General features: G+C 41.2%; 1 protein-coding gene across 1 annotated transcript; it reads left to right on the top strand.

Annotated features, from left to right (window-relative positions):
* The first annotated feature begins 2164 nt into the window (after positions 1 to 2164).
* Positions 2165 to 14828, top strand: LOC123796427 (tripartite motif-containing protein 26-like). The gene is made up of 7 exons (XM_087857918.1): positions 2165 to 2627; positions 4828 to 4923; positions 5097 to 5327; positions 6376 to 6398; positions 12500 to 12615; positions 13578 to 13610; positions 14048 to 14828. Exons 1-7 carry the CDS (start codon positions 2187 to 2189, stop codon positions 14719 to 14721), a joined length of 1614 nt encoding a protein of 537 aa, XP_087714044.1. The 5' UTR covers positions 2165 to 2186; the 3' UTR covers positions 14722 to 14828.
* The last annotated feature ends 1964 nt before the right edge of the window (positions 14829 to 16792 follow it).

Here is a 16792-nt window from a genome sequence, read left to right on the forward strand (position 1 = left end):
CTCTTACAGTATATCTTGTTCTGAAGTCTAGTTTATCTGGTAGTCTTTTGGTTAACGTTTACATAGTACATCTTTTTCAGTACATTCAGGTGGTCATACAGTAGGCCTTTGTAGCTCCCTAGAATTTGCATTTCTGGGTAAAGTTTGGGGTTAGTGATAGAGTTGTTGTAGTTTAAACCAGTGTTTTTAAAAGTGTATGTTGCAATACCTTGTATCATGGCATCAATTTTGTGGGTTATAACCAGCATTTAAAAGTTGGGTGTAATAAGACAGCTGGCTGCATGTTGGCTGGGCCTTGGGTGGGCTTTGTGAGGACAAAAATGGCTATGGCCAGTGATTTCTACCCTTGCTACTACACAGGGTAAAAGGACAAGTTTGGACACAAGTTTCTGGAGTTCGAGTTTCGGTTGACTGAAAACTTGAATGTACAGTAATCAGAATCCTATAGTCAGGGCATTGGAAAAGACCTTAAAGGCCATCGAGTTTACTTAACATCATACTTGAGCATTTTATTTTATTTTATTTTATTTATTTTATTTATTTAGAGGAGGGAGGGGCAGAGGGAGAGGGAGAGAATCTCAAACAGACTCCCCACTGAGCATGTAGCCTGACTCAGGCTCCATCTCACAACCCTGAAATCATGACCTGAGCCAAAATCAAGAGTCAGACGCCACCCAGGCACCCAGGTGCCCCCATACTTGAACACTTTAAAGAATACCCCACCATAAGGTGGTCCAATGGATGCTTAAAATCTTCCAGGACCGGTAACTTTCAGACTCCCCGTTCAACCATAGTATTCACTCAGGCAATATGTATAAGGCCATGTGTCTAGGAACATGACCAAGACCTGCTCTGAAGAGGTAGCTTCAAGAGTACAGTGGTTAGGGCTATGTGTAAGAATCAGGGAAAGCTCCCTTGAGATGGTAGCAGTTGAGGTTGTAGTCGGCTTGCAGGGCTCCAAGAGCACCTGGCTTTGGGGTTCCCAGGGGCTCACCGCTGACAAAAGGCAGATGATTGAGTGGTGGTGAAACGAGAAAGGAATTTACTTCAGAGGCCAACACTGGGAAGGCAGTGGACTAGCATCGCAAAGACTGTCTCCAAGCTGCTGAAAATTGCTTCCAGGTTTAGCAATCGCAAAGACGAGGTCATGGTCAGAAGGGGGCTGATATACATAAAAGCATGATGGAAGAGCTGACAGGGTTGGCTGACAACAGCTGGGAATTGGAATTGGAGAGGAACACATTTCTTTTGCCACATCGAAAATAGGATCCTGAAGGCCTTTGAATATTTTTCTATTTGGTGCAGGACCTGAAATGGTTAGTTTTTAATTTTATTGGATTGCATTTCAAGATTAAACCAGTTTAAATTGTATGTGTTTGAAGCTGTTTTTATATTTAATTAAGGGGTGGGCTTGTCATTTACAATATTGGGATTTTTATAAATGTGAAACTTTTTTTGTATTCTAGCTAAAAGTAAAATATATCAACAGGCTTAGTGGTTATTCTCACTTGGGTCCAAGTGGTTTGGACACTCCCCACACAAATTCTGTAAGTAAAAGCAACCTTTTGTTGAGATTTTGCTCCAATAAAACATATCAAAGCAGGAAAAAATGACTGTAATAAAAAATCAGAATGTACTATATATAATAGAGAATAAGCATATTTACCAAAACTTAACAGTTGTGTGTGTGCGTGTGTGTGTGCGTGTGCACGCGCATGTGCAAGTATTTTCAATTGGGATGTGCATCCATTTCTTTTGTTTCAAAACATGTTTGAAAAACATTAGTTTAAACCATGATGATGAGATTTCCTAGGCAGGATATGAATAACAGACCTAGTGCTTTCTAATAATCTCTTGCATGTTCTCAATGACTTTTGAGATACAGCCCTAGGTTTTTATAATTCTTATTCTCGACTATTGAATTATTTACAGCAAATATTTTTTACCGAGCTTATCTACTAAGAGTGAAGCAAATTCCTTAGACTTCACTGGGGATTTGCTTTCCCACAGTCTTCTAGGATACCCCACTTAGATACATGTTGGGGACAGACTAAACATAAAAATTTTCTCACAGGTTCTATCTTGATGTTGATTAAACTCACAATTTCTTTTGTCCTTCATGTCTTCTTAGAAAGTGATTGCTCATCTGAAGAAGGAGCTCTGTGCAGGGTCTGGGCACTGCTGTCATGGCTGCTGCCTCCCCTCTGAGAGAGCTGGAGGGTGAGGTGCTCTGCTCTATCTGCCTCGACTACTTGAGAGACCCCGTAGCCGTTGACTGTGGCCACGTCTTCTGCCACCACTGTATCATTCGGTTATGTGAGTGTACTAGGCAGCCATTGCATTGTTCTCTCTGCAAGGCCATCTTTAAGAAAGAGAATATTCGCCACGTGTGGCAGATGGCCAGCCTAGTGGAAAACATCTGGAGGATGAAGGTAGATGAGGAGAGAGCACCCAGAGAGGACAGACCACTTGAACAGAATGCAGAGAAGCTATGTGGGCTACATTTGGAGAAGCTGCATTATTACTGTAAGGATGACCAGCAAATACTGTGTGTGATGTGCCGGGAGTCCCGGGAGCACAGACACCATGCTGCTGTTCTCTTGGAGAAGGCTGCACAGCCTTTTCGGGTAAGAATTCTGCTGGACCCTGGCTTCCTTCTCATAGCCAAAAAAGTTCTGCTACGGTGCCTTCGGGACAAGGTCCAAATTCTTTTTTTTGGAAAACGTTGTATTGAAGTATGATCGACATGGGAAAAGCTGTGCATATTTACTACAGACAGCTCACTGAGTTTGGAGATAAGTATACACCTGTGAAACCATCACTATCATCAAGGCCGGAGACCTATCCCCGACCTCCCAAGGTTTCCCCCCACCCTCTTTATATTATTATTATTATTATGTGTGTGTGTGTGTGTGTGTGTGTGTGTGTGTGTCCATAATAAGAGCACTTAACATAAGGTAAGGTCAATCCTCATAGCAAGTTTTAAATGTACAATACAGTATTGTTAGTTGTAGGTACTATGCTGTATAGAGTATCTCCAGAACTTATTTATCTTGCATAACTGAAACTATGAATCCTTTGACCACCATGTCCCCATTTCCCTCCCCTCTAGCCCCTGGCAACCACCATTCTCCTCTGTGCTTCTATGAGTCTGACTATTTTAGGGTCCACGTACGAGTAACGAGTAAGATTATGCAGTATTTGTCTTTTGGTGTCTGGCTTATTTCACCTAGCATAATTTTCTCCAGGATTTCCTTCTTTTGTAAGGCTGAGGAATATGCCATTGTTTGTAAATATCACATTTTTTTGATCCATTCATCTGTTGATGGACAGTTGGAGAATGCTATAATGAACACAGGAGTGCAGATATCCTTTTGAGATCCTGACTTCAATTCCTTTGGATAAATATTTAGAAGTAGGATTGCTGGATCATTTGCTAGTTCTATTTTTTAACTATTTAAGGCACATCCACAATGTTTTCCATGATGGCTGCATCAGGCACCATTTCCACCAGGAGGGCAACAGGCTCCCTTTTCTTCACATTGTCATCAAGACTTGTTATATTTTGTTTTTTAAATAGTAGCCATCCTAACAAGGTACCTGTGAGGTATAAGGTGGAAAGTGTGAGGTGAAAGTTCTTGTAAAGTGTTACCCTTTGAATTTTGGTAGAACTGATTTGCTCCCATATCTTTTTGTAATACTAAGTCTATCCTGTTGCTGTGATTGTCTTTCGAGTCATTGGAATCAGGTCTCCACTAGCAGCTTAGGACCCCGGCACTCTCGACAGCCCCCTGGTGTCCAGCTTCAAATCGTGTGTACTCAGGCACATAGCTGTCAAAATGGTTCTGAGGCTATTTTGTCCTGTATAAAATTTTTTCCCCTGTTCTTTATTATTTTTTAAATTTACTTAAAAAATTTTTTTTATTATGTTATGTTAGTCACCATACAGTACATCCTTAGTTTTTGATGTCGTGTTCCATGATTCATTGTTTGCATATAACACCCAGTGCTCCATGCAATACGTGCCCTCCGTGATACCCATCACTGGCCTAGCCCATCCCCCACCCCCCTGTATAAATTTTGTTCAGAGCTTAATCTCCGGGAAGATATTATTTCCTCTGAGGTGCTAGTATGTTGCCTTCTGTCTGCTAAGGAAGAATTAAACAATTAATTGTTTCTTTTTTCTCTGTGACTGACAGGACTCTTAAAACTAACTTAGTCATTCTCTTGGGGCACCTGGGTGGCTCAGTCGCTTGGGCGGCTGCCTTTGGCTCAGGTCATGATCCCAGAGTCCCAGGATCGAGCCTCACATCAGGCTCCCTGCTCAGGGGAAAGTCTGCTTCTCCTTCTGACCCTCCCCCGTCTTGTGCTCTCTCTCTCATTCTCTCTCTCTCAAATAAATGAATAAAATCTTTGAAAAAAAAAAAACTAACAGTCATTCTCTCAATTTGGAGTTATTATATATGCTTTCCTTCCTTTTTTTGTTTTGATTTTCTCTTTTATTTCTAGGTTTTTAATTCATTAAAATATAAATTGTCTATATTTTTGATGGAAAGAGACTATAAATATAAATAAGAACTACACCATACGTTTTAGTATTAATGATAATAAGCAATCGTATCTCAATTCTAAGAAACCCACCTAAACTAGCTTAGCATTCACTTTGTTTCTTCTTTGTTAACTAGAACGGAAACTAGTTCACATGACTACTGTTATGCTACTAAAGGTCAAGGTATCTGGTTTCACGCTGGAATCACTTTGAACCTCTCTTTGCGTAGTGAGGGCATTTTCACGTTCACCTTGATCATATCCGTGTTGATTCCGTAGGGTAAAATTTTAAACCATCTGAAGATTCTCAAGGGAGACAGGGATAGGATTGAGAAATTTCAGTCTACAGGAGAAGATGAGCTTGAGGCCCTGCTGGTGAGCAAAGTCTCTGTGACACGTGTGGGTGGCAGAGTGGGGGGATATCGAGGAGTGGGGAGGGGTGTGACCCCAGAGATCCCTGTTGTGAACTCATCCCCAGATCTCACACATGTCCTGTTGCCTCCGAGCCTCTCAGAAAAAGCCCCTTTCTCTTTCTGCTTTTCCTGCAGACGAAATTCCAGAACCACAGGCAGGACATTGTGTCAGTGTTTGAACAGGGCCACCAGTTCTTGAGGGAAAGAGAGCAGTGCCTGTTGGAGTTGCTGGAGGGGATTGAGCAAGAGCTTGCTGAAGGGAGGAACAGCTATGTCACCAAAGGCTCTGAGGAAGTCCTCCGACTTGGAACCCTGATTTCTGAGTTGGAAAAAAAGTCTCAGCAGCCAGCAATTGAGCTTTTGCAGGTGAGGAACCAACTAAACTATATTTGAATCCTCTTGCTCTGAGCTGCAGTATAGCCCCTCCGAAGTGGGTCAAGATTTGGACCAGGAGTCAAGAAATAAGTTTTGGGACACCTGGGTGGCTCAGTTGTTTGAGTATCTGCGTTCGGCTCAGGTCATGATCCCAGTGTCCTGGGATGGAGTCCCCCATCAGGCTCCTTGCTCAGTGGGGAGCCTGCTTCTCCCTCTGCCTCTGCCGCTCCCCCTGCTTGTGCTCTCTCTCTCTGACAAATAAAGAAAATCTTAAAAAAAAGAGAGAAAAGTTTTATTCTCATTTATTGAGGTCGTTGATAAGCCTTAGTCAGCCAACCAATAGGATTTAGGCCCCCTGCAGTGGGCAGGGGATAGTAATATGCAGAGCCTACATACATACAATGAGATGGTGAAATCTGCACATTTTAATTACAACAAATAATCGAGTGTTAAATCTTGTGGTCAGACTGGAGGCCACAGGAATTCTGGAAAGGACCAGGGTGTAGTTAGGGAAGGCTTTGAGGAAGAAGAGGTGCTTAATGTTGACCTTGAAAAAAATGCAAGGATTTGAATTAGCAGAAAGGAGGAGCTAACCATGGTGAGACGCACTGGTGACAATTAGACAAATGAGTACGGTAATCACAAGGTGGGTGCAGGTTGTTCAGAAGACAGGAAGAGCACACAGACTTCAGGGCGCCGTATTTCCGGGGCGGATGTTACAGGGAGGATGAGATAGATAAGATGGGGCCAGCTGAACGGAGGCTTTCCAACCTAGGCTGAGACCTCGAAGGGACTCTTAATAGATCAGGGAAGGTTCCCTGGATGGAATAGTCTGGGGCTCAGATGGAGGAAGGGAGGCGGATGCACGTGTGCATAGAAACGGATATCCTCCATGGGGCGACCCAGGTCCAGGCCCCTCAGAATAAATCTCGGCCTGGTGTTGCTGTGCACCCAGTCCCTGGTGTGTCCACAGTAGGGAACGGCGGCAGCTCCTGGATCCTTCTGTCCATAACAGTGTCTGTTTTCTCTTCCTTTCCAGGACCCCAGTGACATAGTAAGCAGGTAAGTGCTGCCTGCTTTTTTTTTTTTTTTAACTACTTAGGTGGCCCTTTGTTTTCTTTCTCCCAAATTATTGAAATTTGACAAGGGCTAGAAAGAAGATTGTTCCAAAAGAGGTTCTTCTACTCGAGTAAGTTGAAAGGTGTTCCATGGAATGGTTGGGCTTTCCATAAAATTTGCTGTCACGGAACTTGTCTTAGGACAGTAGGGGCATGAGATAGAAATGAAGTAGGAGGAGATTTGGAGGAGTATTAGAGAAAAGTTAGCGTCCACTCTTTTTTTTTTTTTTATTCAATTAGCCAACCTATAGCACATCATTGGTTTCTGAGGTAGTGTTCAGTGATTCATTAGCTGTGTATAACCCGGTGCTCATCACATGATGTGCCCTCCTTAATGCCAGCCACCCATTTCTTTCCACAGCCCAATTTCCTTTCTTTCTTCCCATTCCTGCCTTGTTCCCAGCTGTCACTCCTGGCCACAGTTTCCTCAACATTCTGTAGGAGGACACTTACATGGACCTTAGAGGTAATGATTTTTCCTGTAGTTCGTGCCAGACACTGACACTGACAGCTTTCAATCATACCCATGTGAGTTGCAGAAGCTTTGAACAGAGAATAAAAGGGAAGAATTTGATACTACACAGTTGGTACCGAGGGATGTGCAGGACTGTTGGCATCTAGAGCATGTATTGTGGGCCACACACCGGGCAGACAGGAGGGTGACGAGACAGATGGCTAGGGACACAGGACAGACACATCAGGGATGAACAATTACGTAAGAAAAGAGGATAACAGTTTTTGCCCCGAAGCATTTTGTCTGATACTAGCAAAGTTATTCTAGCTTTCTTTTAATCAGTATCTGCACCGTATTTCTTTCTCTATCCTTTAACTCTCAACCTTTATGTGTTATTTTTATTTACTTTATTATTTTTTTATATAATCATGAAAAAGATGTTATTTGAAAGATGCATTACACACAGTATACTTTCAATTCATTAAACACACATCCTTTCCCATATGCTTCCACACTAACTACCAGCACTTGAATCTTTTTTTTTTTTTGCCTATAGGTTTTATAGTTTTTTAAGTTTTTATTTGAATTTGAGTTAGTTAACATACAGTGTAATATTAGTTTCAGGAGTACAATATAGTAACTCAATAACGTCACAGGATACAAAATCAAGGTAGAGTAATCTATTACATTTATATGCACCAATAAGGAAGCAGCAGAAAGAGAAATCAAGGAATCTATCCATTTACAATTGCACCAATAACCATAAGATACCTAGGAATATTATTTTTATGTCTCTTTATAAGGAACATAAAATTTTTGTTTTCAATAAATCCACTCTATTTTTTTTTTAAGAGAGAGAAGACAAGTGGGGGGAGGGGGAGAAGGAGAGAGAGGATCTCAAGCAGACATCCCACTGAGCTCAGAGCCCAATTTAGGAATTGATCTCACCTCCATGAGCTCAAACCAAGAGTTGGACGCTTAACCAACTGAGGCACCCAGGTGCCCCCATGTTCTTTTTTTTTTCCACTCTATTTTTAATTGGAAAATTTAATATTATGTATTCTGGAAAGTCACCGTTTTCATTTACATTTTCAAAAGCATTTGAATAGTTGGTCAAAATAATTTTCTTCAATTTAATTTCCTTTTTATATCTGAATATTTTTCATTTCTTATTTGGTATATTTCTACTTTTGTCTCCTCTACTTACCTGCGTTTTCCCCCATATTTAATTTTTTTTTCCCTAAGAGCTCTGCTTTTGATGAATACCATAATTTTTAGTGTATAGTACTTTCACTACTGTTGTTTTCTAGGTATTTTGAAATTCTGACTTTGGTTTGTTCTTTAGCATAAAATTTGTTTAAGAAAGAGGATATTTGTCAGTGGCGCTGGGTTTGTATTCCCCTAACAGTTTGTGTTTCATAGATTTTAAACATTGTGATCAGACGAGGTTGTTGATCTTTCTACCTTTTGCACTTTATCAAGGCATTCTGTGTTTATATGTTGTAAATTTTTTTTTAAAGATTTTATTTATTCATTTGACAGAGATAGAGACAGCCAGCGAGAGAGGGGACACAAGCAGGGGGAGTAGGAGAGGAAGCAGCAGGCTCCCAGCTGAGGAGCCCGATGTGGGACTCGATCCTGGCCCTGAGCCGAAGGCAGACGCTCAACGACTGCGCCACCCAGGCGCCCTATATGTTGTAAATTTTTGTGACCATTCCAAACACTCAAGTGTCCTTGGAATAGGATTTGATATATCTCCATGAGGTTTCCCTTAGTAATTTTGTTATTAAGGTGTTTTGTATTGCTATATATTTTTTTGACTTCTTGAGATATCATAGACTAAGACAGGTCAGTCCAAGATTCCTACTAGCAATCAGTTCTTACCCATTTTTTATTCTGATAGTTTTTGCTTTTCTATACTTTGATGCTTTTTCCCCCCTGTGGGACCTTGAATGGAAGTTGTATCTCAATTGTGCATTATAATATTCTTAGTAACATAAAATACTTTCTGTTGTCTTATTTAATATCTTTCTGACTTGAATTCAATCCTTCCTGATAATAAGATTAAGACTTCATATTTCTTTCATTTTGTATTTAGCTCATGTATCTCTGCTCAGCTAAATTTAAAGCTCAGCTATATATGTATATATATATCTATATATATATTCTTTAAAGCTCCTTATTTTTTTGTTTCTTTTTTAAACTTATTTTATTTAAATTCAATTAGATAACATATAGTATATCATTAGTTTGAGATATAGAGTTCAGTAATTCATGAATTGCATATAATATCCAGTGTTGGGGCACCTGTGGCTCAGGTCATGATCCCAGGGTCCTGGGATCCAGCCCCACATCAGGCTCCTTGCTCAGTGGGGAGCCTGCTACTCCCTCCCCTTGTGCTCTCCCCCTGCTTGTGCTCTCTGTCAAATAAATGAATCTTTAAAAAATTACCCAGTGCTCATCACATCAGGTGCCCTCCTTAATGCCCATCACTCAGTTACCCCATCCCCCCACCACCCCTCCAGCAACCCTCAGTTTGTTTCTGAGACTTAAGAGTCTCTTATGGTTTGTCTCCCTCTCTGATTTCATCTTATTTTATTTATCCTTCCCTTATCCTATGATCCTCTGTTTTGTTTCTTAAATTCCACATATGAGTGAATCCATATGATAATTGTCTTTCTCTGATTGACTTATTTCACTCAGCATAATACCCTCCAGTTCTATCCATGTCAATGTAAATGGTAAGATTTCATCCTTTCTGATGGCTGAGTGATATTCCATTGTATATATGAACCACATCTTCTTTATCCACTCATCTGTGGGTGGACATCTCAGCTCCTTCCATAGGTTGGCTACTGTGGACATTGCTGCTATGAACATTGGGGTGCAGGTGCCATTTCTTTGTGTCTGCCTCAATTTCTTTCATGAGTATTCTGTAGTTTTCAGAATATAGATCCTTTACCTCTTTGTTTAGGTTTATAACTAGTTATCTTACAGTTTTTGGTGCAATTATAAGCGGGATCAATTACTTAATTTTTCTTTCATCTGTCTCATTGTTAGTATATAGAAATGCAACTGACTTCTGTGCATTCATTTTATGTCCTGCCACTTCACTGAATTCCTTATGAGTTCTAGCAGTTTTGGGGTGGAGTCTTTTGGGTTTTCCACATAGAATATCATGTCATCTGCAGAGAGTGCATGTTTGACTTCTTCTTTGCCAATTTGGAGACCTTCGATTTCTTTTTGTTGTCTGATCGCTAAGGCTAGGACTTCCAGTACTATGTTGAACAATAGTGGTAAAATTGGGCATCCCTGTTGTGTTCCTGACCTGAGGGGAAAAGCTCTCAATTTTCCCCCACCGAGAATGATATACGCTGTGAGCTTTTTGTAAATGGCTTTTATGATATTGAGGTATGTTTCCTCTATCCCTACACTGTGGAGACTTTTAATCAGGAAAGGATGCTGTATTTTGTCAAATGCTTTTTCTGCATCAATTCAGAGGATCATATGGTTCTTGTCCTTTCTTTTATTAATGTGCTGTATCAGGTTGATTGATTTGCAGACGTTGAACCACCTTGGAGCCCAGGAATGAATCCCACTTGGTCGTGGTGCATAATCCTTTTAATGAACTGTTGGATCCTACTGGTTAGTATCTTGTCAAGTATTTTGGCATCCATGTTCATCAGGGTTATTGGTCTATAATTCTCCTTTTTGATGGGGTCTTTGGTTTTGGGATCAAGTTAATGCTGGCCTCACAGAATGAGGTTTGGAAGTGTTCCTTCCATTTCTATTTTTTTGAAACAACTTCAGTAGAATAGGTATTATTTCTTCTTTAAATGTTTAGTAGAATTCCCCTGGGAAGCCATCTGGCCCTGGACTCTTGTTTTTTGGGAGGTTTTTGATCACTGCTTCAATTTCCTTTCTGGTTATGGGTCTGTTCAGGTTTTCTATGTCTTCCTGTTTCAGGATTGCATCCATTTCTTCCAGATTGCCTACTTTGTTGGCATATAGTTGCTCATAATATGTTCTTAAAATTGTTTGTATTTCCTTGGTGTTGGTTGTGATATCTCCTCTTTCATTCTTGAATGTATTTATTTGGGTCCTTTCTCTTTCTTTTTGATAAGTCTAGCTAGGGGTTTATCGATCTTATTAATTCTCTCAAAGAGCCAGCTTCTAGTTTTGTTGATCTATTCTACTGTTCTTTTGGTTTTGATTTCATTGATTTCTGCTTTAATCTTTATTATTTCTCTTCTCCTGCTGGGTTTAGGCTTTATTTGCTGTTCTTTCTCCATCTCCTTTAGGTGTAAAGTTAGGTACTGTATTTGAGACTTTTCCTGTTTTTTGAGAAAGGCTTGTATTGTTATATACTTCCCTTTTAGGACCACCTTTGTTGCATCCCAAAAGTTCTGAACAGTTGTGTTTTCATTTTCATTTGTTTCCGTGAATTTTTTTAAAAAAGATTTTATTTATTTATGTGACAGACAGACAGCCAGCGAGAGAGGGAACACAGCATGGGAGTGGGAGAGGAAGAAGCAGGCTCCCAGCGGAGGAGCCCGATGTGGGACTCGATCCCAGAATGCCAGGATCACGCCCTGAGCCGAAGGCAGACGCTTAACGACTGTGCTACCCAGGCGCCCCTGTTTCCATGAATTTTTAAATTCTTCTTTAATTTCCTTGTTGACCCATTCATTCTTTAGTAGGATGCCCTTTAACCCCCAAGTGTTTGAGTTACTTCCAAATTTCCTCTTGTGATTGAGTTCATGTTTCAAAGCACTGTGGTCTGAGAATATGCACGGAATAATTCCAGTCTTTTGGTACCAGTAGGGACCAGATTTGTGACCCAGTATGTGATCTACTCTGGAGAATGTTCCATGTGCATTCAAGAAAAATGTGTATTCTGTTGCTATAGAATGGAATTCTCTAAATATATCTGTGAAGTCCATCTGATCCAGTGTGTCATCAAAGTCCTTGTTTTCTTGTTGATCTTCGGCTTAGTTGATGTGTTCAGTGCTGTGAGTGGGGTGTTATTGTATTATTATCAATGTGTTTCTTTAATTTTGTTATTAAGTGGTTTATATAATTGGCCACTCCCAAGTTAGGAGCATAAATATTTACAATTGTTAGATCTTCTTGTTGGATAGATAGATCCTTTAAGTATGCTATAATTTTCCTCTTTATCTTTTATAGTCTTTGGTTTAAAATCTGACAAATTTAAAGTTCTTTTAAAATTAAAACTGAAAGTTATACTTTAATTTTAATTTATTTGGTGTATATCTTCAGGTAATTTCTTGAGAAGTTGAACTATTAGTAGCATGTTTCAATGAACTTCCAAGGCAGAAAAGGACTTTCTTTCTTCTTTTAACATCACACATAATTGATATATTGGTGGGTAGAGAGTACGTGGATCATGGCCCTTTCTTCAGAGTTGTGTACATCGTACTCTTCAATTCCTATGTGGCGCTGGCCACCTGGAGGTGCAGCTTTGCTTCCCGCCCTGTGGTGCATTGTTGGTATGTGTGTATATGTGTGTGCTGATGTGTGTATTCCTGCCTCTCTTTCAGTAGCTACTTCTGTGCCTCTATTTTTTCCAGGTACCCCCGGAAGAAGTTCTGGATTGAAAAGCCTATCAGTGCTGCAGTCAAAAAGCGGGCAGAAGAGTTTGCCGATAAACTTCTTTCTTTAGAGAAAGGAATCAGAGGATTCAATGGTAAAGGAACGGGTGAAGGGGGGGCTCTGAGCCCAGAAAAACCCCTTTCTTTCTCTGTAATATTTCCTTAGGGTTTGACTCTGGCCTTGGGTCCTCATAGCTCCCTGCTTCTATGAAGGCCATTTACAGCAGGCAGGGACACTGGGGAGGGAAAGTCAGTCAGTCCAAACCAGGGAGTCTGTCCACACAGCAGTCTAAGGATGTTACCTGGACTAAGGTAGAGTCAGAGTAGGTCCCAGAGCTGATGAAAAGGTGTTTTGTATCTAGAAGTGAGGTAAAAGAATACATGGATAAACCTTAGAGACACTGTGCTGAGTGAAAGAAGACCGTCACAAAATGCCAAATACTGTATGGATTCTACTTAGAGGAATTATCTAAAACAACCAATTCCATAGGAACAGAAAGTAGAAGGGTGGTGGCCAGGGATTAGGAGGAGGGGAAATGAGGAGTTGTGGTTTCATGACTACAGACTTTCAGTTTTGCAAGACAAAACCATTCAGAAAATTGGATGTACGACAATGTAGATATATACAACCCTACTGAACCATGCACCTAAAATCTACAGAGTAAATTTTATGTTATGTGTTTTTATATTTAAAAATAAAACAATAAAAAATACTGGGATGGTTAAATAAAATTAATACTTTGAGAATTAATCTCAAAGAAGTCTCTTTGCAAGTGGAGAGAAGTAGTGTGATTTAGGACTAGAAGTTGAAGACGTGGTGAAAGCCCAGAGAATGTGCTCAAAGGCTCCATGATGAAGCACTGGTGTGAGCAGCAGATCAGTGCTTGAATGAGCCCCTGTAGACTGGACAACTTGGTGTCTCCTGCATTGACTTCTCTGTGTGGCTTGGGCTTTCATCATGCCTGGCCACCTCTTCAAAGTGTTAGCCAACAGTAAGAGAATTTGAGCTGGAAGACGTGTCAGGATCACTTACTGTCCTTTACTTCTTCCTCTCTAGGAAAATTGCGGAGGGATCTGGAGTATAAGACCAGTGAGTATCTGCAGGGGATAATGGCTGATGTTTGCCTCACAGTAAATTCTGCTGCCCGGGTTACAGCTTGCCTGTGCAGCTTCCCTTAAGGAGCAGCTCTGTAAGCAGGAAGGTCTTTGTGGTGGCTAATGTAACCCCGTTCTTTATCCTGAGGTCTCAGAGTCTGAAATCACAAACCCTTCCCCAGTGTTTCTCAACCACGATGATAACAGCCCCTCTCTTCTTTTCCTCCTGAGTCTCATCGGCTGCTCATGCTCTTGAATTCTCTCCCTGGGCTCTCGCCAGCCTCTGGATAGTGTGCGCACGAGGTCCAGCGCAATCTGTGTCCTGGTCTCTGAAAGGAGTCTCCCACCGTGGTCAGCAGGGCCCCAGAACCTAAGGGAAAAATCTCCTTTGATATCTTACGATGCCGTACCTTTATCCCCTTATCCCCACAGTGAGGATCATCCTGAACTCCCAGACCGCCAATGGCTACCTCTCGGTGTCTCCGAACGGGAAGAGCATGATATTCACTGGCTTGTGGACGAACAAATACCAGCAGGGTCAAAGATTTGACCCTGAGCCTGGGGTGCTGGGCAGTAAGGGCTTCACGTGGGGCAAAGTATACTGGGAAGTGAAAGTGGATAGGATATGGTGGGGCGCAGAGGAGGAAGAAGCAGCAATGAAGTACTGGGGTGGAGCCAGGGGTGTGTTTGGGACTAGTGATCTTGGTGGATTAATGGGCACCACTGACGGGTATAGAAATGAGAATGAAGAGTTGGAGGAGTGGCCACAAGAAAATGGAATATGGCCAAAATTCTGCCTGGTGGGGGTGGCAAGAGAGTCAGTGGTGAGAAGAGGATTTCTCAACTTCAGCCCTGAGGAAGGATTCTGGACTCTGCAGCTGTGTTCAGCTGGCGTGTGTATAGGCACTAGCCCTGAGCCTTTCCAGATCCTGTCCTACTGTCCAAGGCAGATTGGAGTTGCTCTGGATTATGATGGTGGGAAGGTAACCTTTACCAATGCTAGGACTCAGGAGTTTATCTATGAATTCTCCTCTTCCTTCTCTGGGAGAATTTTCCCTTTCCTGTGGCTTAACTGCATGAGATCCAGACTTACACTGAGACCCTGAGAGAAGGCTTCATCTGTCCCTTAGGCCTTGGTTCATTCTCAACTTTTCACCTCAGCTATACCGTTCATCTGGGTTTCTGAATACCCTTAGATGATGGGAGCAACACGGTGGAGGCAGGAGTCTCTTATCCTCTACTTTGCCTGTAAAACAGGAATAACACATGATCTGCTTTCTCTGCAGGGGAAGGGTTGAAATGTCTTTAACGTACTAATTAAAATATGTGCTATTGTTAATCTTTTTCTTCTGTTGCCTTTGATTTGGTCCTTCATCTGCTACTGAGATGAAGGTATGAGAAGGGAGTGGCTGTGTCATAGGATTGCAGCCTCTGCCACTATTAATAATTGATTACAACATCTATATCAGTTCTACCAATAATATTTTGATGGAATTCATGCCGGATTAACAGTTCCCAAGGTTTGAAATATCCAGAGCGGGTACTGGCTTATCTATTTCTATGTTCTTACCCTTTTTGCAGTAGAAAGTGGGGGAGGGGAAGCCATTTGAGGTTCAGGCAGATATGAGTCTCTGGAAGTGAGTCTTATGAAGGAAGTCTTATGTCAGCTGGATTTTGAGATGGTAGAAATAGATATCAAAGTCAAATGATTAGCCTGAGCTATAAACAGCAGAAAACAAATCTGGTTACTTTTAGAAGAAGGGAAATCTATTGAACAACACCGGGGTGTGCAGAGTGCAAAGAGGGAAGGGTATCTGTGTCTACCTACTTGCAATTTCTGGAGGTATTATCACGCTGCCACAAAGCCCGAGTCGGAGACAGTATGCGAGCTGCAGCCACAGGGAGGAGGAGGTGGAGGGGTCATCAGAGCTTGAGGGGACTATCATGACCGTCAGTCTGTGAACAGAACACACCATGCTTGACTACAAGCTAGTGGATAGTGGCAGGGAGCAGAGGAGGAAAAAGCAACAAATACAGAGACTGAGCCAGAGATGTGTTCAGAAGTAGCTGTCTTGGTGGATTCCTAGGCATTACTGAAGGGTATATAGAAATGAGAATGAAGAGCTGAGGAAGAAATGGCCCCAGGAAATTGGTGGATACAACAGGCCATAGTTCTTCCTGTAATTAACTCCTACATCACAATCTGGCATCGGGGCACCCGATTGACAGCATATAGAGTACCTGCCTGTGCGCCAGCAACAAGGGAGATTGGGAAAGTGTTTTCAGCTTCTGCCATAAAAGGTGGTCTCATCAGGGCTCAGGTAGCATTCTCAAGACATGGGAACAGATGCTAGTTAACTAAGAGGAAGTTCCCACGCTTCAACTCCTAGGTTTGGGAGATGCGGGGAAATCTGCTTTGATAGTTCAGCTGTATAAGAACATCGTGTTGAAAAATATGACCAAACAATACAAGATTCCTATATCCTGTGTCTGTATCCATCAATTCAAGCAAGTTGAAACAAACTGTCAACAATGTACATTGAAATCCTCCACATAACAGAGACAAACCCATTTGGAACCACAACTATTCTGTATAAGTGGCCAAGGGTTGTAACCTGTATATTCTATTACATGTTCTTTGTAACAACTGAGAGGACCCAAGGGAACAGATATTATGGGTTAAGGATATAGAGAATGTTCCAATGTTTTTGGTTAGAAATAAAAGTGAACCAAAATATGAGTAAGTAATTACTAAAGAACAGGGTCAGAAGCTAGCAAGACAGACAGTGGTGAAACTGCTCTTTTTAAAATTATTTTTTAATTTTTTTAAAATTCAAGTATACTTTAACATGCAGTTTTATAATAGATTTAGATGTACAATATAATGATTCAACAATTCTATACATTTCTGACTGCTCATCACAATAAGTAGAGTTACCATCGTCACCAAACATTATCATGATATTATTGGATACATTCCTTATGCTGTATTTTTCATGTCCATGACGAATTTTATAACTGGAAGTTTGCACATCTCCATCCCCTTTATCCATTTTCCTCACCCCCTCCACCTCCTCTCTGGCAACCACCACTTTGTTCAATATATTTAAGAGTCTGGGGTTTTTTTGTTTGTTTGTTCATCTGTTTCTTAAATTCCACACAGGAGTGAAATCACAT

Source organism: Ursus americanus, chromosome 32 (assembly GCF_024610735.1).
Source record: "Ursus americanus isolate L20-20 chromosome 32, mUrsAme1.1.p, whole genome shotgun sequence".
Taxonomy (NCBI): domain Eukaryota; kingdom Metazoa; phylum Chordata; class Mammalia; order Carnivora; family Ursidae; genus Ursus; species Ursus americanus.